The sequence below is a fragment of the Colius striatus genome, chromosome 1, assembly GCF_028858725.1.
Source record: "Colius striatus isolate bColStr4 chromosome 1, bColStr4.1.hap1, whole genome shotgun sequence".
In the NCBI taxonomy this organism is placed as follows: Eukaryota; Metazoa; Chordata; class Aves; order Coliiformes; family Coliidae; genus Colius; species Colius striatus.
This window is the reverse complement of record NC_084759.1, coordinates 16,220,989-16,244,950: the sequence shown is the minus strand read 5'-3', so window position 1 is coordinate 16,244,950 and position 23,962 is coordinate 16,220,989. Positions and strand designations below refer to the sequence as shown.

General features: G+C 43.0%; 1 protein-coding gene across 1 annotated transcript; it reads left to right on the top strand.

Annotated features, from left to right (window-relative positions):
- Positions 1 to 305: 305 nt before the first annotated feature.
- SLC35F2 (solute carrier family 35 member F2) lies at positions 306 to 23,632 on the top strand. Its single transcript, XM_061988532.1, has 9 exons — positions 306 to 624; positions 734 to 875; positions 7,405 to 7,580; positions 8,099 to 8,226; positions 14,681 to 14,840; positions 16,473 to 16,629; positions 17,416 to 17,468; positions 18,135 to 18,289; positions 23,414 to 23,632. Exons 1-9 carry the CDS (start codon positions 306 to 308, stop codon positions 23,630 to 23,632), a joined length of 1,509 nt encoding a protein of 502 aa, XP_061844516.1.
- The last annotated feature ends 330 nt before the right edge of the window (positions 23,633 to 23,962 follow it).

Below are 23,962 nucleotides of genomic sequence, written 5' to 3'. Positions count from 1 at the left end.
GCATCAGTAAAAAGGTGGGAGGTGAAACCCTAGAAACAGCTCCAGGAGCTGTGCACAAAACTGGGAGAAGTAAAAATATAACTGTTTAGAGTAATTATGACTGATGTAACTAGAAGAAAGATGAGGATGAACTGCCTGCGTGTGAGGCCAGCTGCAGCTAGGCCTTCGCATGTCCTGGGGTCAAAGCCTGCAGCCGAGCTGCGGCCAAGGTGGCTTTGTAAGGACCTGCACCAGAGCATCAGGCCGGGGCTGCTGCCGGCAGCACCTACAGGTTTCCTGAGCTGCAGAGCAGGAACGTGAAGTTGATGTTGGTGCTTCGCTGCTCCTCTGCTCTCAAGCTGCACCCGCCGGCTCGGAGGAACCCAGCGGCGCCGAGGCTCGCAGACGCGGAGCATCCCGCGGCTGGCAGCACAGCAAAGCACGCCACGGCCCCGTTTTTCTCCCGCCCAGGACGAGCCCTGCCCCTCCCGGGGGCGGCCCCTCGGCGGGCACAAAGCTCGGCGCGGCGGCTGCCGGTGGGCTCGGTGTTGCTGTCCTGTGCCGTGGCCGCCGCTGCCTCCGTGTGCCGAGCACCGCCCCGCAGTGCCTTCCCGCCCTCGCTGGCTCTCTGCGGCTCAGGGCCAGGCAGCGCGCGGCATGGAGGCGGCCCCTGCTCCCGCTACTGCCGCCGCCGCTGCTCCCTCTCCTGCTGCTGCTGCTGCTGCTGCTGCCGCCGCCGCTGCTCCCTCTCCCTCTCCCGCTGCTGGTGCTGCTGCCGCCGTTGCTCTCTCCCCCGATGCTGCTGCCGCTGCGCCCGGGGCCGAGGCGGCGCCCGAGGCCGCCGCCGTTCCCCGCCGCCGGCTACCGGCGCGGCTGGCGGCCAAGCTCTGCACCTGGTGAGTCCCCCTCGCAGCCGCGGCCTCCACGTGGAGCCGCGCAGCGCCGGAAACCCTGCTCCGGGCCGCGGCGGGGAGGGAAGGGTGAAACAAGCGGTCCGCCCTCGACGCGCTGGCGGGTAGCACGGTCAGGATGCGGTGGAGTATCTGGGCCGCCGGGCTTGGCCCGCAGTTAGTGCCGCCGGGGACCCGCCGGGGACTGGGGTTGGCACTGGCGCTGGGAGCGGAACACGGGGATGAGCAAAGCTTTTGGTCCACTGGGCGAGCCTTTGGGGCTGTCGGCCAGGCAGAGGAGAGACCTGGCAGCCGCAGGAGGGTGGAAATATGGCTTCTGCTGATGAAGGGCTGAACGGTACAGGGGCTGCAGTGGAAGCACAGCTGATCAGCAGCTTGAGAACGCGGTTGGGTGAGAGTGTGAGGAGGCTCTTCGCTAGTATTACACTTAGTTAATAATTTATTTGATTTTGTTAAACCAGGAGTGTAATCTCACATATGCACACAGGCACTTGGGGTTTTTTTTAGTAATTCTGGCTTAATCTTTTTTCTGTTTTCGTATTATTTCTGTACTTTTATCTGTTCTGTACTCTTTTATCAACGTTTTTTTGAAGAACAAGTTGGGGGGGGTAGGGCGCAGAGCACATTTCCGAGATGAGATGTTCAGGCCACATAGACCAATATCCGCTTTCCCTCCTTCCTTGATTTAGCTTAGATCAGAGAGGCACTCAAGTGTATCAGTTAAAATGTGAGCACTGATGAAAACTTGAAGAAAAAAGTCTGCCAAGTTGTGCAGGCATCGCACGTGTCACGAAGCTGGTACTTTTGAAGTGGTGCCTTTCATGGGAGCAGAACTACTTCAGACTTGAAGCTTGCAAGAGCTATCATTCACTTTGAGGTTCAGATTCCATCTGATGGGGGAAAAGGTATATATATCCCGGTGTAAAAGGCTTTTTTGGTGCTCTAGAGTTGATCTCTAATATTGCATCAGATATCTGTGGCTGACAAACAGGAGATACTGGCTCTCCTGGCTGCCTTACATTCATAAGCTGGAGTATGGCAACAGTCTGCCCAAGTAGAGCCTTATTCCAGATGGCAAAGCCTGCCTTTCTCTTTTGGTTGTAAGTTTTTCTCTTCTTATTCCTCCTGTCTGTCAGTAATGCCCAAAAAGACATGACAGGAACTTGTTGAACTACCTCACCTATGGTAGTAGTTTTGGCAAAATGTTGCCAGAGGGCTACACCAGGCAAATCTGTTGATGGTATTTGAAAGAAAGTAACCCGCTCTCACTGGCTTTTGCAGAGTTTTCTGTAGTACTGAATTGTAGTCCTGAGCTATTTGCTAATCATGTTGGAATATGGCTTCAATCTGAACTTGCATTTTCCATTAATTACTTGCATGAAAATGTGAGATAATTAAAATAAAATGGTCTCTCTGCCCCCCCCCCCCCCTTCAGGAATAGTTCAGTAGTTAAAGCTGAAGTCCAGGTAAAGTGCAGTGTGAAGAGTGTTTCCAGGCTTTGCCTGTTACTGTTTAACTGATGGCATAGATATATTTACCTTTTTAAAAGCTGTCTTTATTTTCATGGAAAAAATCACATTAAAATTACGGGATTTATTAAAGTAATTGCCAATAAAACTGTTAACTGTAGACCTATTAGTTTTTCTTTAACTTCCTCAGATGTAGGCTCTGATTGTACTTTAATATATTGGGGTATTTTTCTTCTGTGTTTCCCGTAGTGCCAAAGAAAGCCAACTGAACTTTCTTGTGATGTCAAGAGCTTCACATTGTTCAGCATCAACTTTAGACTAATTTGTGGCAAGCTTTCATGTTCTAAAAAAATCCCCAAATGACTTGTCGTTTGGCTCATAGCCATAGATTTAAGATATGATGGCTGAAGAGTGAAGAGTCCACTACCAAGCACTAAGAAAAAATGAGAACAAAAAAGCCACCCCAAACTATAAAAGGCCATTTCAGACCACTTACCTTGCATCATTGAAGAGTCCAAAGTAATTTAATCCTTACCAATGCATTAAAAAAGACCAGAGAGGATCAAGTCCTGGCACAGAAAAGTTAATAATTAATATATTTTTAAAAATGATAAATTATTAATAAGAAAGTCACAGTCATCGATACTTATGTCAATACTGGAATTAATGGAAACTCATGTCTTTGAAGCATTTTTCTTCTAAGAAGTTATTTTGCAAAAGCAAACCAACAGGATCTAAAGTTTGCCCTCAAGTTTTACAGAGGGTTGAACACTTTTTAATTTGCTATGGGAATTCAGTGGGCACTGAAATAATAGGACACATTTAACAAGGGTCATCTTACTCTGTTAAAACCGTTGTTTTGCTGCCTTGGGCCCAATGAGTCCTGCCAGGAACATGATGTCACCTTGGTGATTTGAAAAAATTCGTTTTAACACCTCAGCAAATGGTGTGAGGGGAAACCGTTGCTTGTCTCCTGCTGAGGCTTGCCCCTGACGTCAGAATAAGAGACCATTTCTTTACACTCAGCTGAGAAAGTTGCCAGAAATGTAGTGTTTTAGGATTCACAGAAGACATTTTTTGAGGATGGCCTTTCACTGTCGGTGAACAATACATTCATGTGACTGTTTGGATCTTAATGTTTTTAATCTGTTCAGGGAGGACAAAAATCTCAGAATTAAAATAGAGAAAAATAAAGAAGAATGAGACAGGATGAAGCTTCTTTGCTTTGTTAGATGCCTTCAATACTGTGGAAGTAAAGGATGTAGGACTGCTGAGAGATACATTAAATAAATAGCAATGACTGCTGGTGTAGTGACCAGTAAGCAAACAGTTCTGTAGATTCTGGACCTGTGTCTCCTGTCATATGCAAAAACATCAGGAGATAATTTCCTAGGTACTTTAAACTGGAGAAACTTATTTATTAGAAAAGCTGAGGATCAGCTTAGTGGAATTATTCCACTACAAGAGGACAGACAGATATTTTTTTGCTTTTAATAAATGATGTTTGAAGATGATCAAAATTTGAATGGCAGCAATTTCTCCCCTTCACCCTGTTGCTGGAATGTGGCCATTATCTAATTTGCCAAAGAGTCCAGGCCTCTGCCATAGAGAGGGTGCTGTAATTTTGGACAAGCAGAACTACCCCTTGCATGCTATATCCTGGAGATTTTTCTTTTTTTTCTTCTGGAGATTCTTTTTAAAACCTCACCCCACAGAAGTCCATGTTAAACAAGCCAGATGCCTGCAGGTAGGTGTTGCCTCTGCTTCAGCCCTTCTCTGTGATGTCACCAGGAGATGTGTGAAGGGAAGTTTGCATCCTGGAGAGCAGGGCTTCTGTCATCCAGGGAATCTTTAGCCTCTCCTGTGTTGATGAGTGCAAGTCATTCAATGCACTGGGCAGGCTTCACAGCTTTACTCCTATAAAATTGCAGCAGTTTTGGCCAGTCACACCTCTACTTGGGTTAGATCCCCACCTATGCACCCTAAACCCAGCTGGTCCAAACACAGGGTGAATTTAGTCCAATAGATTGCTAAAGGCTTGCGCTGTGCCTTCTGCACTGAAGGTAAAGAAGAAATTTTTCTGCTGGTTTGGAGCAAGAAACTCTTTATTTGAATAATAAAAAGTACATATGTATTTTTCAAATCCCTGAAACCAGATTTGTCATGTGGTGTTCACCAGATTATTTCTTCCTTGAAGTTTCAATGGATCTTCTGTCATTTTACCTCCTGCAAAGGAGCCAGAGTTCACCAGGGTGAGCTGGAACCATCCTTCATGCCCACTTGAGAGAAGAGCCTCATGCCTGAGATTTTACCTAACCAATGTTATGTTCTTTTTAGGGGCACCTGATTAAATTAATTCTTTATATGAATATAAAAAGTCATGTCTGCATCAGTCAGAATAACTAGCCAGAATAAATTTATAGCTGAAACATAGTCTCTGTTGCTTATTTCAACATTCAGAATGCTGGAAATGAGAATGTTTGTTCTTCCATGTACCAGATGGAGTTTTTCACAGGAGGCTGGATAAGGCCTCACTAGACTGTCATGTATATGTGAATACTTATCATGTGGATGTGTACTGTTGCTGGGATTGGCAAGGTGAGCTGTAGCAAAACATAGGTCTCAAATCTCTTGAAAGCACAGCATGGCTGGACTTGCAGGGATTTACTGTCTCATCAAAATGGACTTGGGAGAAAAATGTGTCTAGCAGCATTTTTAAATTCAGAAGAGCTTTGGTGTCAAGCCAGATTGAAAATAAGATTCATGCAGCTCAGTTAGAATCTAGGTGAAGATACCTTCCTTCAAAAAGGAGGGTTTGATTGTATGATTATAGTTGGCTTCAGCATCCTGAACACACCCTTCTCGTTTCCTGAAAGCCGGATTGCACAGCATAGATGGGTGAGCTAGTATTTAGTACGTTAGTCACCCGCCTTGGGAAAACAACCATAGAATGGTAGAAATACAGAATTGTTTTGGTTGGAAAAGGCCTTTGTAAGATCTGAGTACGATTGTTAACACACCACTGCCAAGCCTATCACTGAACCGTGTCCCTCAGCCCTACATATACGTAGCTTTTAAATAGTTTCAGGGATGGTGACTTTACCACCTCCCTGGGCATCCAGTGTTTAGCAACCCTTGCAGTGAAAAAGTTCTTCCTAATATCTGATATAACCCTACCCCCTGGAACATCTTGAAGCCATTTCTTCTTGCCTTATCACTTGTTACTTGGGAGAAGAGAGTGACCCCCACCTTGCCACAACCTCCTTTCAGGTAGTTGTGGAGAGTGATTATGTCTCCCCTCAGCCTGCTCTTCTCCAGCCTAGACAATGCAAGTTCCCTCAGCTGCTTCTCATAAGATTTGTTCTCTAGACCCTTCACCGGCATCATTGCCCATATCTGGACATGTTCCAGCCCCACAATGTCCTTCTAGTAGTGAGGGCTCAAAACTGAACGCAGCACTCAAGGTGCGGCATCATGAGTGCTGGGGACAATCACTTCCCTGGTCCTGCTGGTCACACTGTTTCTGATACAAGCCAGGATGTCATTGGCCTTGTTGGCCACCTGGACACACTGTTGGCTTATGTTCAGGCAGCTGTCAATTAACATCACCACATCCTGTCCCTCTGGACAGTTTTACAGCCACACATTCCCAAGCCTGTAGCATTGCATGGGGTTGTTCTGGCCCAAATGCAGGACCTAGCACTTGGCCTTGTTGAACCTCGTACAACTGGCCTTATCCCATTGGTCTAGCTTCTCCAGGGCCCTCTGAAGAGCCTTCCTGACCTCAAGAAGACCTACAGACTTGCCTAGCTTTGTATTGTCTGCAGACTTTTGAGGGTGCACTCGATCCCCTCGTTCAGATCATTGATAAAGGTGTTAAACAGAACAGGCCCCAACACTGAGCCCTGGGGAACACCAGTGGTGACCAAGCCTCCCACTGGATTTAGTTCCATTCACCACTACTCTCTAGGCTCAGGCATCCAGACAGTTTTCCACCCAGACGGTGTTACTGGCATATGCTGTGCCTGGGATGTGGATGCCCTGCCATAATTCACTGGGGGGAGATGGTAGGTGTAGAATCCTAATGGGATGGTTTCTTCCCTTACTGAGAGGGAGCAAATGAATCAATTGGGCAGTTAAATTCTCATCATTAGTCTTACATGTTAGATATGAACTTTGCAGACCTGCACTGGCAGCACACCACTGTATCTTCTGAGTATGCAGGCTGGGACTGGGGTGGTACAAATCTGTGTAGCTCCACTGACAGGAAAAACAGCAGGCTAAAAGATACACAGCAATCTATGCGTACTCCTGTTTGTATTGGAGCATCTGGAATAATTCACTTTATGGTAGGTAAAGATTTACTACTAGAAGAGCATAACCTTTTTTCCCCTTGTCTTTCGATTGGACTTAAAAGGACTTGTAAATGCTGACATGATCTTTGGCCAAAGTGTGTTCATACAGTAGGATGTGATGGAATATAGCAGAAAAAATCCACAATAAGTATTAATTTATCTTTATTATAAGGGGTTTTTTTTAGTAGTTAGAACAATCAATTACTGGAACAACCTCCCTAGGGATGGAATCCCCATTGCTGGAGGTTTTCAAGGTGTGCCAGACAGGGTGCTAGATAATCTCGTGTAGGTTTCCTTTCCAATGAGAGGTTGGACCAGATGATATTTCAAAGTCCTTCTGTCCTGGACTGTTCTATGATTTTATGGGTAATGCTTTTGTATTTCCTTAGTAATGGTCAGCTTAAGATCTCAGCTTACTTTCAAAGGCTTGGGTATCAGAAGAGCCTGGAGGCAGTCATGTCATATCTCCATGTTGCAGATTGTTTGAACTGGCCTCACTTACATGGCTGTCATGAGGTTACAGTGAAGACAAAACCCTGCTTACTGGTAGATGAGAACAATGCTGGTAGGGAGTAGAAAAATAATCTGAAAAATGGCATTTCCCTTGTACAATTAGCAAAGATATATATATATATATATTTAAATGTGAATGTTTAATTCCAAGCTTACCTTCTTGTTTTATATTCACAGGCATATTTTGAAAACGATAGTACTGGGCCAGATGCTCTCCTTGTTTATCTGTGGGACTGCTGTTACAAGCCAGTACCTAACAAACCAATACCAAGTGAATACTCCAGTGTTTCAAAGTTTTATCAACTATTGTTTGCTTCTTCTAGTTTATACAACAATGCTGGCATTTAGAACTGGTATGTGAAATATGGGATGGGAGATTCTGGTTCATCTTTTTCTTTCTCTTCTACATTTTCCTTTCTGATTTTGAAACTAAAGAATTCAATACTTGCCTTGTTTTTTTAAGTTCCTTCTGAAATTCCTGCTTTGTAATAACATGCGGAAATTAGTTTCACCGGTTAAATGTGCATTTAATTTGATTTCCTTTTATATCTGTTTAAGATTGTGATCTTGTGTTTGATGTTTTATTAGGGAAAATAGGCTTTGTTGTAACAAGCTTCTTTACCAGAGGCTATTTAATATTCCTCCTATTCTTATTAATTTACTCTTTAAACAATTTTAGTTTCTGGTTCTGTGCTTTTTGCCACTTGCATTCTTGCCTCGCAAGCTGCAATTTGTTGTTACTGTGTCTTTTGTAAGCAGGAATAACCAAAATAGAACAACTCAGTATTATTTAATGCTTTTAAAGAGCAAGATTCCTGTGCAACATTTGTTGAAAAGAAATGTGTATTGATTGCTGTTTTCCTCTAAACAGGCAGTGACAGTCTCTGGCAAATTTTGAAACGGAGGGGATGGAAGTATATTTTCTTGGGACTGGCTGATGTTGAAGCCAATTACATGATTGTAAAAGCCTACCAATACACGACCCTTACAAGTGTGCAGGTAAGGACCAATGTCTTTTTCAACTGTTGCTTTTATTACAGTTTTGGTCTGAAGTGAATTTCATAGGACAGACACGGAAGCTATTTAAGCCTGAAAAAACTTTCCAATCTCTATTTTCCTTCTGCGGTACAGGGAAGAATATCCTTCATCTTGAATAACATTTCCAGGAAGCAGGGAAAATTGGCTATTGTTACCTACTGCCAGCTCTTGAGTTGAACTGTAATTATTTTGATAGGAAGCACTTCTAAGAGTTTGCTGACAGGCATTCATTTTTTCTCCTAACACCAGATAAATATTTATAACTAGATAAGACTCACCTGGCACAGGTTCTTGCTGACGAGAGCCAGGTATATCTCTTGCCTAGTGCTAGAATCTGTAGGAGGTGTTGTGAGATGTAACCCCACATGTGAGGATGTTCTAATAGTCAGCTGATGTTGCTGACCATGCAATAAGTGAATGTGTTCAAGTCCCGCTGTGGAAGAAATGGAAAGAAGGCTGGCCTACCAGGCTCCTGAAGTGCAGCAGGCGTCCTCTGCACCACCAGTGCTTGGTGCTGCATTGCTGTGATAAATCTTGTGTTCTGAAATAGCTCTATAAGCAGGGAGACTGAGGCCTGAGTTTCTTTGTTGTCCTACACAGACATAAGCTGCTGGAAGCATTACTGCCTTCCTCCTGCCTCCACCTGCAAGCTCCTGAGGTTGCATAGGCAAATCCCTTGAGCAGACTGGCTTAGGGCATTGAGCAGAGTCTGAGTAAATCCTGTCTTTTGCTGGACTGTTGATGAGCTGTGTCAGGCCCACATTAGCTTACTGTGTGGCTCCACAGCTGCTGCTGGAGCGAGGTGGGGGACAGTGCAGAGGTAAGGAGGGAGCATGTCCGGGGCTGTGCCAGCCTATGCCTGCTCTTACCTGTGGTCCATCTGTGGCTGGAGTCATGGTCACACTTACCCGAATAAAACAACATACCATACAGAATTGTCTCTTAGTTGTAAAGGAGTGTTTAGATATCAGTGTTTTAGAGTCAAAACAATGAGGGTTAATATTTAAAAGAATTGCCTGTAAAGCAATAAACTCCTGTGGTCTGGGTTCACTTTAGAGAATGCAGTAATTTTTCTTAGCACTAATAAAGACCAGTAACATGTGCCTGTTGGATTATTATTGTCACATTTCCACTTCACGCGTACATGTTAGGACTTATTAGGCCTTTAATTTCCTTACAGATAATGCCTAAGAAATCAAAGCTTTGAGTGACTCTTTTCAGCCTGAAGATCAAGTTAGGCTCTTAATCAAGACACTGATTGTATGCTTTACAGCTGAAAAAGCTAGGACTTTGATCCAAGTTCTCAGAAGTAGTAAAACTATTCTCATGATTGCTTTCATAGAGATTAAAGAATTAGGCAAAGTACGTTGTCCTATCCGCTTGCCAAATGGAAGCATTTGCTGAACCTTTTGCCCGTGGTAAAATTCAAGACTGAAGCTGCTTTGTGTCTGTTCAGTAGTTGTGAATTTGTTGTAATTGCTGTTGTTTTGCTGTTTGTTGCTGTTGGGTTTCATGCATCTTCTCTGAAGTCACGAATTTCTCACCACTGTCAGAAATGAGATACAGGACAAAAACCCAACCAAACAAAAAGCCTGTGATTTACTGTAGTATTTGCTGTCTGTCAGTAGCAAGCAGTTCTGCAGCTATTAGGAGACCCTGTGGTTCCAAGCACCCAGCCTGAATGCCTGTCTGCAGTATTGGCTGTATTTGGATACCCATGGAGCATAAAAGCAAGGCAGGAGTATATGACAGCTTCCTGAATACAGGGTAGCCACCGTTAAAATGCTGTTTGTCTGGAGCTTCATTTCAGCTTGATGAAACTTATCTTCAAAGGTAACTTTTCTCAGCTCAGCAGGGAACTTCCATGTATTTTCTCACACATGCACACTAAAGCAGAACAAATTTTCCTTTAGTTATCAAATACCAACATTGGACGGAAGGAGTTGTGAGATTTTTAAGGTGGGATGGCAGCTGTCATTTCACAGTAAATAAAGAAAAGGACTTTGGTCCACAACTGAACTCTTTCTGTTTGCCTGTGGCGGAGGCAATGCCAGAGGGACTTCTTGCTTCCTTCGGGTGTCCTGTCTTGTGGCAGGACTTGACTCTGCTGCTGTTGGACCTGTTGGACCACATATTTTTCATAGCAAATACCAAGCTGTGGTTTTGTGCTATTAACATGTTATTGGGCACAATTAGTATTTGCTCCTTAGATAATTTGAGTGGAAGCATTTTGTAGGCAACTATTGGCAGAATATCAGCTGATGGAAGAGTGTTAACCTGAACAGGACAAAATGCAGGATGAGCCCCTGAGGCTCAGCTGGAGACTGCCTAAAAGAGCCTTGTGCAGAAGAGAGAAGGATGAGCTTTCTTGCTCACAAAACTATCTGGAGCTAGCAATTATAAGCAAAACAATGACCTCCAACAGTCTATGATAATTTATTAACCATGTATTAAAATATCTTTAATAATTTATTTACCCTACCTATAAAACCTCCTATGAACAGTGTGGCCAAAGCCTGCCTTGAGTCAAAACATTTGTAAATAAAATCACCAGGTTATCTGTTTTCTCCCTTGTAAAAATATGAGTTAGAATTGAAGGTGAAGGTGAGAAGCTGGTGAGACTTTACTGGCAGTAGTAATCACTGCCACAGTCCTGCTCTAAATGTTGTAAAACCTGAATAAATAAACTTTTTTCTTTTAAATGTTGACACAATTAATTGTGATATTACATCTGCTTTGCACCTCTTTGATCCTAATCCTGTGCAGAAGAGAGCATTTTCCACCAAATAGCTCTGTAATGTAGTAGTTGAAGGGAAGGCAAGATGAAGTAGTTGCAAATCAGATTTGTTCTGTCAGTAATTGAGGGTAATTGTTCCCTGGAACAGATTACTAAAGTGTGTTCTTCATCATTTAGTGGCTGTAGGTCCTCGCTGCCAGTCTTATAACCAGGATGCTGTAGCTCTACAATATGTTACTGGTCTGAATGGTGCAGTTCCCCAGCTGGTGTTACTGAAAGGGCTTCTGACTCGTTATGTTACTACTCCCTTACATTGTAATTAAGATTTTTTTTTTTTAAAAAGAGCTTTTCTTCCTTTCTTTCTGTTTGGGTAGAAAAATTGTGTGGAGGTTTTAAAACTATGTAGTAAATTTCAATGGAGAAGTGAAAAATTACTTATTAACAGATATCTACTGCCAGGGGAGCAAAAACTTGCTTTATAATATTTGTAGTATTTCTTGATATGAGTCAATTTTGGAGGAAATGTTAGTTTTTTCTTAAGCCTAGACTAAAAATAAGATAGAGAAAAACACCTGTAACTTGATAGAAACTCACAGTGTGATCTTTTTCAGCAGAGCTGTATTGAAATACATGGTATCACGTAGCAGGACTTGTGTAGTTGTAATGTCTCATAATACAGCCTAGGCAGGTGCATTTGCACTTTACAGATTCCAGAAACTGGACAGACTGGAGGCAATCTAAGGAGCAAAGACAAATAAGTGAAGAGGATTAGAGGCATTGTTAGTAGTTAAGCTCTAATAACTCCACTTAATGCTATGCCTGTAAGATTTTAATATGTGGAGTTATGAACAAGTAAAACCAGCCATATTGTGGAAGTCTTAGGAATGTGGTTAAAACCCTTGGGGACGATGGCTGTGCTAACAGAAGCTTCTACAGAAGGTAACTACAGTGGTGCACTTAGGCAGGCAGAGGTTGGCTATGGATATTAAGGACTAAGGGCTTTTCTCTTGTTTGCGATGATTATACCCCAGTCATACTGACCTGGAACTAATACTTTGTAGAGACTGCAAGATGCCAAGATTTAAGGATTGACAACTGAGGGTAATTTGTGAGCAGTCTTTGGAAGGCTGACTGTATGTTCTGCTGTAGACTGTTCCCTTACGTAGTTTCATGGCACACTACCGAGGCAGGTCAGAAAATACAGTGTTTTTTTTTCATTCCACACTGTCATAGTTCAACATGAAGCCGTTTCTGGTAAGGGGGAAGGGGCTGTAAAGATGGCTTCTGTAAGAAGTTGCCTGAAACTCTCCCCAGCTCTGAGCCAGACCCACTTCTGGGACTGAGCCAATTAAATGCCTCCACCATCACTTTTTAAGAAGAAGCTGGAAGAGGAGGCTTCTTGCTGTTTCTTGCTTCTTCTGTCCTTTTTTTTCTGGCTGGTGGTGGTGCAAGGAGTTGGAAGAGAGAGAGAGAAGCGACCATGTGGGACTCCAAGGTCAATGAGAGAAGAGGGGAGGAGGTGTGCTGGAGCAGAGACTCCCCTGCATCCTGCGGAGAGGACTGGTGAAGCTGAGATTTGTTTGCATTTCGTTAAAGACCCCACACCATGGGCAGTGACTCACTTGTTTAAAGACTCCACATCAGGGACAGTGATACTCTTCATTAAAGACCCCATTCCAGGGGCAATGACTATGGCTGGAAGAGGCTGTGTCCTGTGTAAGGGACTCCGTATCACTATGGCTGGAGCAGGTTGTGTCCCGTGGAAGGGACCCCAGAGGCTGTAACTGTGGGGAAGAACCCACGACAGAGCAGCTCATTAAAATTATGCCCAGAAGAGGCCATGTCCTGAGGGAGGGACCCTGTGTCTGCAGAAACTGCAACTGTGGGGAAGAACCCACACCAGTATTCACTAAGGACTATGTCCTGTGTGAGGAACCCTGTGTATCAGCAGAAACCACAGCTACTGGGAAAAACCCACACCAGAGAAGTTAATTAAGGACTGTGTCCCGTGGGAGGGACCCTGTATTGGAGCAGGGGAAAAATGCCAGGAGTTGTCCTCATCTGAGAAGAGAGAAGCGGCACAGCCCATCTGTGAGAGACTGACCACATCCCCCATTCCCTGCCCTCCGAGCCGTTGAGGGAGGAGGAGGAGGTAGAGATATCGGTAGCAGTGAGCTGGGCCCAGGAAGAAAAGAGGGATGGGGGAGGGAGATCTTAAACTGCTGGTTGTAATTTTCTCAATCATCCTCCTCTCTTTTTGCTTTTCATTCTGTTCTGTTTCTTGTAAGCTGTAGAATAAACTTTGCTACTTTCCTCTCGTAAGTCGAGTACTGGAGTCTGTTCTGCCCAGAACCATAATTGGCAGCGAGCCCTCCCTGCCCTTGTCTCAATCCACAACATCCTTGGTTATCTTTGTCCTCCCATTTCGCTGGGGCCTCTGCTATCCTAACGAGAGTGGGGACACAGAGCAGGAGACTGTCGTGCTGCTGCTGTGCTAGCTGGGCAAAACCACGACACAAACAAATTCAGAAACAAAGTTTATTTTTGAATTAAATATTAATTTTGATTAGCTTAATGTTCTTGGTATTTGGTTATTCTAGAACATTATGCCCATCTTTTGCTGCAGTGTATTTTTCTGTGTTAAGTACATAGCTAACTCTTGGTATTTACTGTAATATAAGAGAATGGGTAGAAGATGGATAGCTCTAATAGCAAGGTGAAGATACGGAGGATTTTAGGAACATACAGTGAGGGAATGTTAAAGAAGGGAAAGAGAAGTTGGTGTTGACTACTTGTCATGGAATGCAGACATCTGTGAACCATAGCTGTTCAGTCTGCTTGGGGCAGTGCCTGCAAACACATCTGAAGTGCTTTGAAACTCTAGCTGCCTTGTGTGTCTCTGCTGCTGGGGCATAGCTGAGATAGAGTGGATTACCTGCTTCTGACTAGTTTGAGAGTCAGCTCTAGCAGGTAACAAAAACACATTGGTGGCTTGTATGTGATTTTCTGGGAAGCTGGCAGATTGGGAAGGTGAGTTCTTCCCTTCCTATCTTGCTTTTACCAATTTTACATGTGGCTTCTGGCACATCTATCTTCTTTTTTTTAAGTTGCATCCAATTGGGAGAAGAAAAAATCAAACCCAAAGCTGGAGGGTCAAATTCTTATCCTAGACACCTCAATGTAAAATTGATTACTTGTGTCCTTCAATAGTTTCAGATTTTAAATTTATGTCTATGGAGTCCTAAATTCTAATTACAGATTTGAGGAGGAGTGAAAAGAAGAGCTAAACAAAACCTGCTGGAGAGAAAAGGAAATATTGGTGAACTACCTCCTTGTGTTAGTGTAATGGGGAGCAACATGGTTTCAGAGCAACATCCTACCATTCATTTCTGAAGCTGGAAAGATTGATTAGATCCTTCATTAGAAGTGTTTCTAGACCAATGCCTTCCTGCCATGAGAGAGTGGACCCCTGCCCCACCTCCTGCTTCACTTGCAAAATACTTTTAATGGTAAAATGTGGGTCTGACCCCTCTTTTAAATGAATCACTGGGATTGCATTGCAGCTTTCATTAACATCTGATAGCGACAGAAAGTAAGATCCTGTACATTTGCTTTCAGGATAGTGCAGTACAGATTTGGTGTTGGTTTCTAATTCAAACCATTTCTCTGTACACACAGCTGCTGGACTGTTTCGGGATTCCTATGCTGATGGCTTTGTCGTGGTTCGTTCTCCGTGCAAGATACAGGCTGATCCATTTTCTTGCTGTTGCCGTCTGTTTGCTGGGTGTAGGAACAATGGTGGGTGCAGATATTTTGTCAGGGAGGCAGGACAGCGAAGGTAAGGAGTCCTTTATTATGGGGGGAAGAGTGGAGAGGTGGTTCCTGCAGTGGGCTAACTTGGAAAGGAAAGGAGAGGGGGAGTGATTGATTTCCTTTTACAAGAGGAGAAGACACACTACTAGTTGTACTTTTCGTCCAAGAACATAGTGGCTGAGGAAATACTGATTTTACAGGGAGCTGGGGAATTTCTTTGCTTCTAGGTTTGGATTATCGCTTCCATCTTAAAAGAGAAACACTTGTGTTAAGCTTAAATTTTGTTGCTGTTCAACAGATGTGGTGAAACACCTTATTCCTGAAAGCTTGTTCACTTTTCTTAGTCATGTGAGACCATCTAACAAAAGATGCTGCCTCTTCTTGCAAACCTTGTCTTGCTTACACAGTATCAGCCTGCTGGCAGCCAGACTTCCCCGATTTGCAGTTTTCTGTGAGCATGAATAGCAAATAAAAAGTTACTCAACAGCAGTTGCCTTCTCTGAGTTATCTTTGACAGACAGAACAGAAATGGTCCACACATCCCCAAGGCCCAAAGGTCACAGCCTGGAAAGCAGGGTCTTCCTATAGGAGAGCAAGAGGAGATGTGGGCAGGATGCCAGGATTCCTGAGACCTGTAGGAGGGAGGCTGGGCTCTGGGCCCCAGGATCCATCTGGGTGCAAATAAGGGCAACGTCTCATCTTCTCTATGGCAGGTGCCTAAATCAACCCATATCATAGCAATCTTATTTTGAATAAGAATTTTGAATTTTCAGAGCCAGATGGTATGACAAGGTAAATTTCAAGGCATTGCCTTCCTCAGGCAGCATAGACATAAGCCTGTTTGGTGTTACTTTGGGCCCTTACTGTAGGTGACACATCAAGACAAACTGAGATATAGCTTTAGTGCTGTGTAGGACAAGTATTTCTGTCCTGAGGGAGAAAAATCTTCCTTCCCTGAAACCCTAAGACAGTTGTGCTTTATTTGCTGACCTGGGTATTCTTACTACTGATTACTCTGATCTACTGATTACTTCTCAGGCATTTTCTTAGTGATTGCCAGCTGGCTCAGGGAAGGAAATTTTAAATCAATTCAAGGATTTAAACAACAGCAATCCCCTTGCTATTTAGTTGATGCATAATGGCAGTTACTTGATGAGAGACTGTATCACAGGGAGTCCCAATTGCACAGTAGGGACATGATACCTCCTATCTGCAGTGTCCACTTAAGACCCATCATGAACTTGAAGCTGAGTCCAAGTCTAGCTTAAATCAATAGACTGGTTTTAGCAAGACTCAGATCTTACTACTAAATCAGGGTCATTATTCAGAAAGACAGAGAGCATCTTTAACTGAGAATTTCTGAAATCCCTCCAGTGCCTGAAGTCAGCAGAAGTAAAATTGGACCAGCAGTGACTTGTAAATGTCAGGTTTAGCTCATTTGGGACTGCTCAGGGTGAGGTGAGGTGAGGAGGTCTCAGTGTCTGTTCTCACACACCATGCCACTCATCTGCACACACAGGAGATGTTTCCTTTCCCCATACCCTGGAAGGTGCTAGGAAGACAGAGATGTTAGAGATAAATTTGCTTGTCTTTTTAAGGAAAGTTAAAAAAAGTGTTTGCAGCATTACCCTTATTGTGGATTAATATTTCTGTACAGGTAGTGACGTGGTGATTGGAGATGTCTTAGTGCTTCTTGGTGCTTCTTTGTATGCCATTTCTAATGTGAGTGAGGAATACATTGTGAAAAATCTGAGCAGAGTGGAGTTTCTAGGAATGGTGGGCTTGTTTGGGACTATTATCAGCGGTCTACAGCTGTAAGGATCTAATATTTATTTTCAAACTAATTAAGACTATTCTACAGATGATTGCTTGTCTACCCTGAAATGATGTTGTTATTATTAAATTAATTCTTTGTTATGTCTACTTTTGGCCTGTATGAGAGTCCTTCCACTTGAATTTTGGTTTTGTTGCTGATGAGCATTTGTTTTATATCCTTTTTATTTGCACTGCTCTTTATTACAGCAATTCTAAAGCTGAAATCTCACAATTGAACACATGCAATACTTGGCTGTATTTTTTATTTTGTTGATCTTCATGAGGACACTCAGTATGCTGAGGACTGTTCACAGGAATGTATTTCTTAATGGATTTTCTCTCTGGAAAAGTTTAGGAGGTAATCGTTAGCAGGAGGTCTTCGATATTAAACTTCACTTTAAAATGAAGCCATATATACTCTTACAAGTAACATGTTAGAGAAACAGACCATATGCACTTAAGTCTGTCTAATGAATTCTGTGTTCTTCGTTTCTTGTCATTATAGTTAATAATTTCCTCAAATGGTATATCAAATGAAGCTGAATCTCTGAAGGATGAAAAGGCCTGGGGAGAAGGCATAAGAAAGTGGTTTTGACTTGCAGGCACTTTAATTTGCAAGTCTTTTTTCATGCTTATTAGATGTTTGAGTTAGTGTCATTCAATAAAATATCAAACAAAAAATTAAGGAATTATAAATAAAAACGTTTCTTATGTGTTTTGATAATTAAAAATTTATTTGTATATGTTGTTTTTTTTACTGTATCATATCTTTTCTCTAACTTTAGAGCCATTGTGGAACATAGGGAGATAATGAGAATTCAATGGAACTGGAAAATCGGTATGTCTGGCAAAATGATGTGCATTTTTACAGAACACTGGAAAATGATAGTCATTTAGACTCCAGATGCTGGGGTTTTCATTTGCTTTCTCTAGATATTCATCGACATTCGTGTTGTCACAACTTTATTTGCTGCAAACTGCAGCTCAGCAAAGAGGTGAGGTTTGCAGGATTAAACATTTAAACCTTTGAGCTCAGGCTTTGCACATTACATACAGCATGAAATACTTTTTAAAAAGAAATTGAAATAAGTAAAACTTGAACCTGTTTAATTACAGACATGTTTAGTGTTGGAACATCACAAGAACATTTTTTCTGTTGTCCTTCCTAAGTGAAATACTGGAAAATCGGATTTTGTGGTACATTTTGACCTCGACAGAACTGCAGCTGATTAAGAAATATGACTCCAAATTTCTTCAGGCAGCTCTTAACATTAGTTAGGAAGGAATGAGAACTTTCTTGTATAGGTCAGTAATTTTTGCATTACAGGGTAGCCGTGGAAAAGGAGTTTTTCTTCTATGTTTTTCTTAAATTTACCTTCCCATAGCTTTTAGATGATCTTATCCTAAAAGGTAGAAGTCATAGTTCTAAAGCATCTGAAGAATATTGACCTTCTTTAAAATCATCATCTGTGCCTTAAGTGTAAATTCTCATCTTGTTTTGCAGCATTACTGTTCACAGGCTTTGCCCTGTGTATGTTTGGGCTGTACAGCTTCATGCCAATAGTGATTAAAGTTACCAGCGCAACCTCGGTCAACCTGGGTATTCTGACTGCAGATCTCTACAGTCTGTTCTTTGGACTTTTCCTCTTTCTCTATAAAGTAAGTACCTTCATTCTTTCACTGTAGTTTAAATTATGGTTTTTGCTCCAAAATTCTAAATAATGTGTAATGTTCTGAAAAGCCTCTGGACAGTCATTAGCACTTGTACATTTCTACGGCTTGTATCGTTTGTCATGGGCAGTTGCCAATCAGGAGGAGTCATACTTAGTTAATTGCATTGCATGTAACCATTAGGCAGATGGAGATGTTCAAGCAATTTCACACTTGATGGAATATGTTAATGTTAAGAGATAGTAAATCATTTCCCAACGTGTTCAAATGGTAGAGTTCTGGCCATAAGCCCTATGTGGAACGTGTTAGGCTTGGTTCATAGAATCATAGAATGGTAGGGGTTGGAAGGGACCTTTAGAGATCATCTAGTCCAACCCCCCTGCAGAAGCAGGTTCACCTAGATCAGGTTACATAGGAACATGTCCAGGTGGATCTTGAAGACCTCCAAGGAAGGAGACTTCACAACCCCTCTGGGCAGCCTGTGCCAGGGCTCCCTCACCTGAACAGTGAAATAGTTTTTTCTTATGTTTAAGTGGAACTTTTTGTGTTCCAGCTTCATCCCATTGCCCCTTGTTCTGTTGCTAGCTACTATAGAAAAAAGAGATGTCCCAACCTCCTGACACCCACCCTTTAGATATTTATAAATGTTAATAAGATCTCCCATCAGTTTCCTCTTCTCTAGACTACTAAACAGCCTTTCCTTGTATGAAAGATGTTCCAGTCCCCTGATTATCTTGGTGGCCCTGTGCTGGACTCTTTCCAGATGTTCTCTGTCCCTCTTGAGCTGAGGAGCCCAGAACTGGACACAGGACTCCAGATGAGGCTTCACCAGGGCAGAGTAGAGGGGGAGAAGAACCTCCCTTGACCTGCTGGCCACACTCTTCTTGATGCATCCCAGGATGTCATTGGCCTTCTTGGCCACGAGGGCACATGGCTGGCTTGATTATCAATCAGGACTCCCATGTCTCTCTCTGCAGAGCTGCTCTTTAGCAGTTGAGCCCCCAGCCTGTGCTGGTGCATGGGGTTGTTCCTTCCCAGATGCAGGACTCTGCACTTGCCCTTGTTGAACTTTGTTGGTTCATCTCCAAGCATTCAAAGAGGGGGTTTGAATCTCCCTGTTTGGAAAGGTATTTGATATCTGAAAGAGGAGCAATTTGGCTTGAATTCCCGGAATTAATATTTTATTTTAAACTCTAATCTGTTCATTACCAATATCTTGGGATAAGAGTCCATCTTAGTGCTACTTCTAAGGAGAGACTAAGGGAACTGGAAAAATGCAGCTAAATATGTTATCCTGTACGCTTTCTAAAAGGCAGTTACTTTTATTGTGCTCTACAATATTTTTAGTAGTGTCTGTTCAAGCTAAATGTCAACGCTGAAGAGTTTTCATTCCACCCTACACTTTTCATCCAGAGTCATTTGTGGGAACCTAGGTTGTTACAGCAATTTGAGTAGCGGGGTCACTTGCTCGGTGACTGGAAGGGCTTAGTGAGAAGCTTATGAACTTTCCTTAAGAATTTAATTTGTATTATTCCATGTGGTTGCATTCTCTTCAACATTATGGAGAGCCAGAAGCTTTTAGGTCAGATTTATTACTGAAAATGAAGACCAATTTATTTTACAGTGTGGGAGTCTGGAAACTCCTGTCACTGCAAGGAATACATTGAAGTGCTGGAGTGTGTCCAGAGATGGACAACAAAGCTGGTAAAGGGTTTGGAGAACAAGTCTGATGAGGAACGGCTAAGGAAGCCGGGATTGTTTAGCTGGGAGAAGAGGAGACTGAAGGGAGACCTTATCACTCTCTACAAATCCCTGAAAGGAGGTTGTAGTGAGGTAGGGTTTGGTCTCTTCTCCCAGGTCACAGTGACAGGACAAGAGGAAATGGCCTCAAGTTGCACCACAAGAGGTTTAGCTTGGAGGTTAAGAAAAAATACTTTACAGAAAGTATTGTCAAGCATCAGCACAGGCTGCTCAGAAAAGGGGTGGAATTGCTGTCCCTGGAGATATTTAAAAGATGTGTAGATGAGATGCTGAGGGACACGGTTTGGTGATGGGCTTGGCAGTGCTGGGTTAACTGTTGGACTTAGTCTTGAAGATCTTTTCCAACCAAAACAGTTCTGTGATTCTAATGGCAGGTTCCAACAGCAGCTAGATTTTCCTTTTCAAGAGTCTCTTAGCTGCGTTTTCCTACTTGTTTTAGGTTCCAAAATTTGCTCCAAGCTACAAAGCATCCATTCAAAATGAATGTGGGAAGCAAACCATACTGACATTAAAAAAATCCTTTCAGAGTCACTTCCAAACCTGTGTTTTGGCACCCAGATAGCTTAACTATCTTACTGCCAACTTAACCATGAAGATTCTTTATCTATGGGGCAAAGAAACCGGGCAGGACATTTCCTGGATTAAAAAGCACCTTGGACACGGGAATCTTCTAACCAAAGTGCAAGGAATTCCTTGCTTTGTGTTTCCCGTGGCCAACTGATGTTTCACAGTGAGCTGCTGAGGACTTAGCTGGGCTGCAGAGCAGGGCGAAGCACAGAGGACACTGAACTGCTCTGTTCTGAGGCTGCTCCAAAACAAAAGCAGCACGGACATGCAGCAACAGAGGCCAGGCCCAGGAATTGATGAGGTTTTGACTTTTTTTGCTTGTTTCAACTTTTCAGCTGTGACAGTGTTAATTTAGGGTGAAATGTGAATTTTGCATACGTGTTTTGAGGAGCTCTTTTAATCTATAATGAATCTTTGCTGTGCTTGTTCTTGATGAGCTCATTGTGTAGATACTTATAGGCCCTCAAGAGATTTAAAAAAAAAGTCGCTGAATGCCTTTGTTGTATCAAGTCCTAAGGAAGGGAGTATGCTGCAAATACAGACACTAGATGGAGTCACAGTCCTCCATTAACTTATCCTGGGTACTGTCTCCAGGCATATAAGGGACAAGAGGGTCATTAGGAGCAGTCAGCATGGTTTTGCCAAAGGGAAGTCATGTTTGACCAACCTGATAGCCTTTTATGAAGATGTAAGCAGGTGGACAGATGGTGGTAGTGCAGTGGATGTGGTTTATCTGGATTTCAGTAAAGCATCTGACACTGTCTCCAACAGTGTCCTCACAGCAAAACTGAGAATGTGTGGGCTGGATGATCAGACAGTGAGGTGGATTGTTAACTGGTTTAAGGGAAGAAGGCAGAGAGTTGTGATCAATCTTTCTTTACTAACCACAGCCCTTCTAATATACCCCAGGATGCCACTGGCCTTCTTGGCCATGAGGGCACATTGCTGGGTCATGGACATCCTGCTGTCCACCAGGACCCCCAGATCCTGTACTGGTACATGAGGTTCTTCTTTATTCTTCTTGCCCTTGTTGAATTTCATTAGATTTCTCCCTGCCCAACCCTCCAGCCTGTCCAGGTCTCACTGAATGGCAGCACAGTCTTCTGGTGTGTCAGCCACTCCCCCCAGTTTAGTATCATGAGACTGCATCTGGAATATTGTGTCCAGTTCTGGGCCCCTCAGTTCAAGAAGGACATGGAGCTGCTGGAGAGAGTTCGGCACAGGGCCACCAAGATGATGAAGGGAATGGAGCATCTCACTTTTGATGAAAGGCTGAGGGAGCTGGGGCTCTTCAGCTTGGAGGAGATCTAGGGGTGACCTCATTAATGTTTACAAATACATAAAGGGTGGATGTCAGGAGGATGGAGCCAGGCTGTTCTCAGTGATGTCCAATGATAGGAAAAGGGGCAGAGGGTACATGTTGGAACATAAGAGGTTCCAAAGAAACATGAGGAAAAACTTCTTCACTGTGAGGGTGAGGGCGCACTGGCACAGGCTGCCCAGATGGGTTGTGGAGTCTCCTTCTCTGGAGGCATTCAAAACTCACCTGGATGAGTTCCTGTGTGACCTACTCTAGGTAGGGGGTTGGACTATGTGATCTTTCGAAGTCCCTTCCAACCCTTAAGATTCTCTGATTTTGTGAAATTAGCAATCTTTAGTCTTGATAGTGAGTATGGGGATATCAGATGAACAGGTATGACAGAAATCACTATCTGAAACAATACTGTTGCTGAATGGTGCTCTCCAAGAGTTTCCAAGCTAAATGACTACCAACTAGGAATTACAGTGCATTAATTGTCAGGCTTTTTTGGATTAGAGTCCAGTGTTAAGATCCTATGTTTCATTTCCTCCAGCTCTGCTGCTTGGTAAACTAGAACATACTTTTCAAGCACATCTAAGGAAGCTGAGGAGGTTAGGGAGTATTGACAGTGGGATATAGGGTGTGCTGTGTCCTTTGTCACACTGTTTAATCAGTGTGGTTTGGCAAAGGCAATATGGAGGATTTTAACAAATCTACTCAAAATGTGTTACTGGCTGTGGATAATTTAAATATTTTGTATTATTGAATCTGGTGTTATGAAGTAAGCATTTATTTTTCTGTCAACGATGAATCTCAGCAATTGTTGGACTTTGTAACAGGCAAAAGAATGACAGTGAATCAAATGCCTGATGTATTTCAGCAGCTCATACTCTTACCTCGTGACACTTTCAACAGAGCACAAATGCTGATGATGTAAAGGGAACCCCAGTCTTCCTGTCTTCAAGAACTTGCTGGATGTAGAAAGCAAACTGGTTTTGGTCCAGTGATAATGTTTATCTAACCTTGAAGATGGTTATGAGAGCTGTGCAGAGAACCAGCTGCTCAGGTGACTTTCAGTAGGACAAAGGGATTTATGTCTTGCTAAGACCTGAAAGATTTGGCTGTGCTTAAAATTCTCTTAGGGATGCAGTGTTTCAGCACATGTTAATTTGTGTTAATAACTATCCTTCAGTATCACCATATTTACAGACATTTATTCTCTCTGTTAAGATTCCTGTATGTAAACCTAAGGAAAGTCCAAAAGTGTTGAGGATGAGATGCACAAAAAAATGGCCAGCAGCTTGAGTCTGTCAGTGAGTGGAGCTGTTGCATTTTGATTTCAGGCCCAAGTACAGATCATGGTGATAATCCTTGTTAAAATGGTTTTTTAAGAAAGAGTAGCTTTCACATTCTGTAAACAAGGCAGCACTGACATGTTTTTATATCAGCTGTAATGTGTCTTGTAACGTGTGTCTCTTTGCCAGTTTTCAGGTCTTTATATCCTGTCCTTCATTATCATCATGGTAGGCTTCACCTTGTTTTGCTCCACCCCAACTCGGACGGCTGAGCCCAGGGCCCTGCCACAGCCCAGCAGCACCGGCTTTGACAACGCTGGGCTGAAGCTCGAGGAGAGTGACAGGGGAACTCCGGCCACAGCTGTGCAGCTCGCAGGAGGAGAAGCTGTGGTGGTCAGCACTGATTAAAGAAATGACAGCATTTCAAAACAGACCTTTTTTTTTTTAATTGTTTTTTAACTGCCAAATTTCTCTCAAATATTAATCTATAGACTTGTTCTACTGCCAAGGAATATGTCATACTGCGCTGGTTTTAATGCACTTGATAGACTTGCAAGGCTGGATCTCTGATCAGTGCAACTGGATTGATTTACCTGTGCAGAAAATCTGGCTCTTAGAAGACAGTAGTATTTAGGTGTTTCTGGAAGGTGAGAGGCTGGTTTTTTAAATGCTTAATTAACAGCAAATGTGTGGGGTAAAAAAGAAGCCAAAGTAAGCTCTCAGGTCACTAAGTGGAGC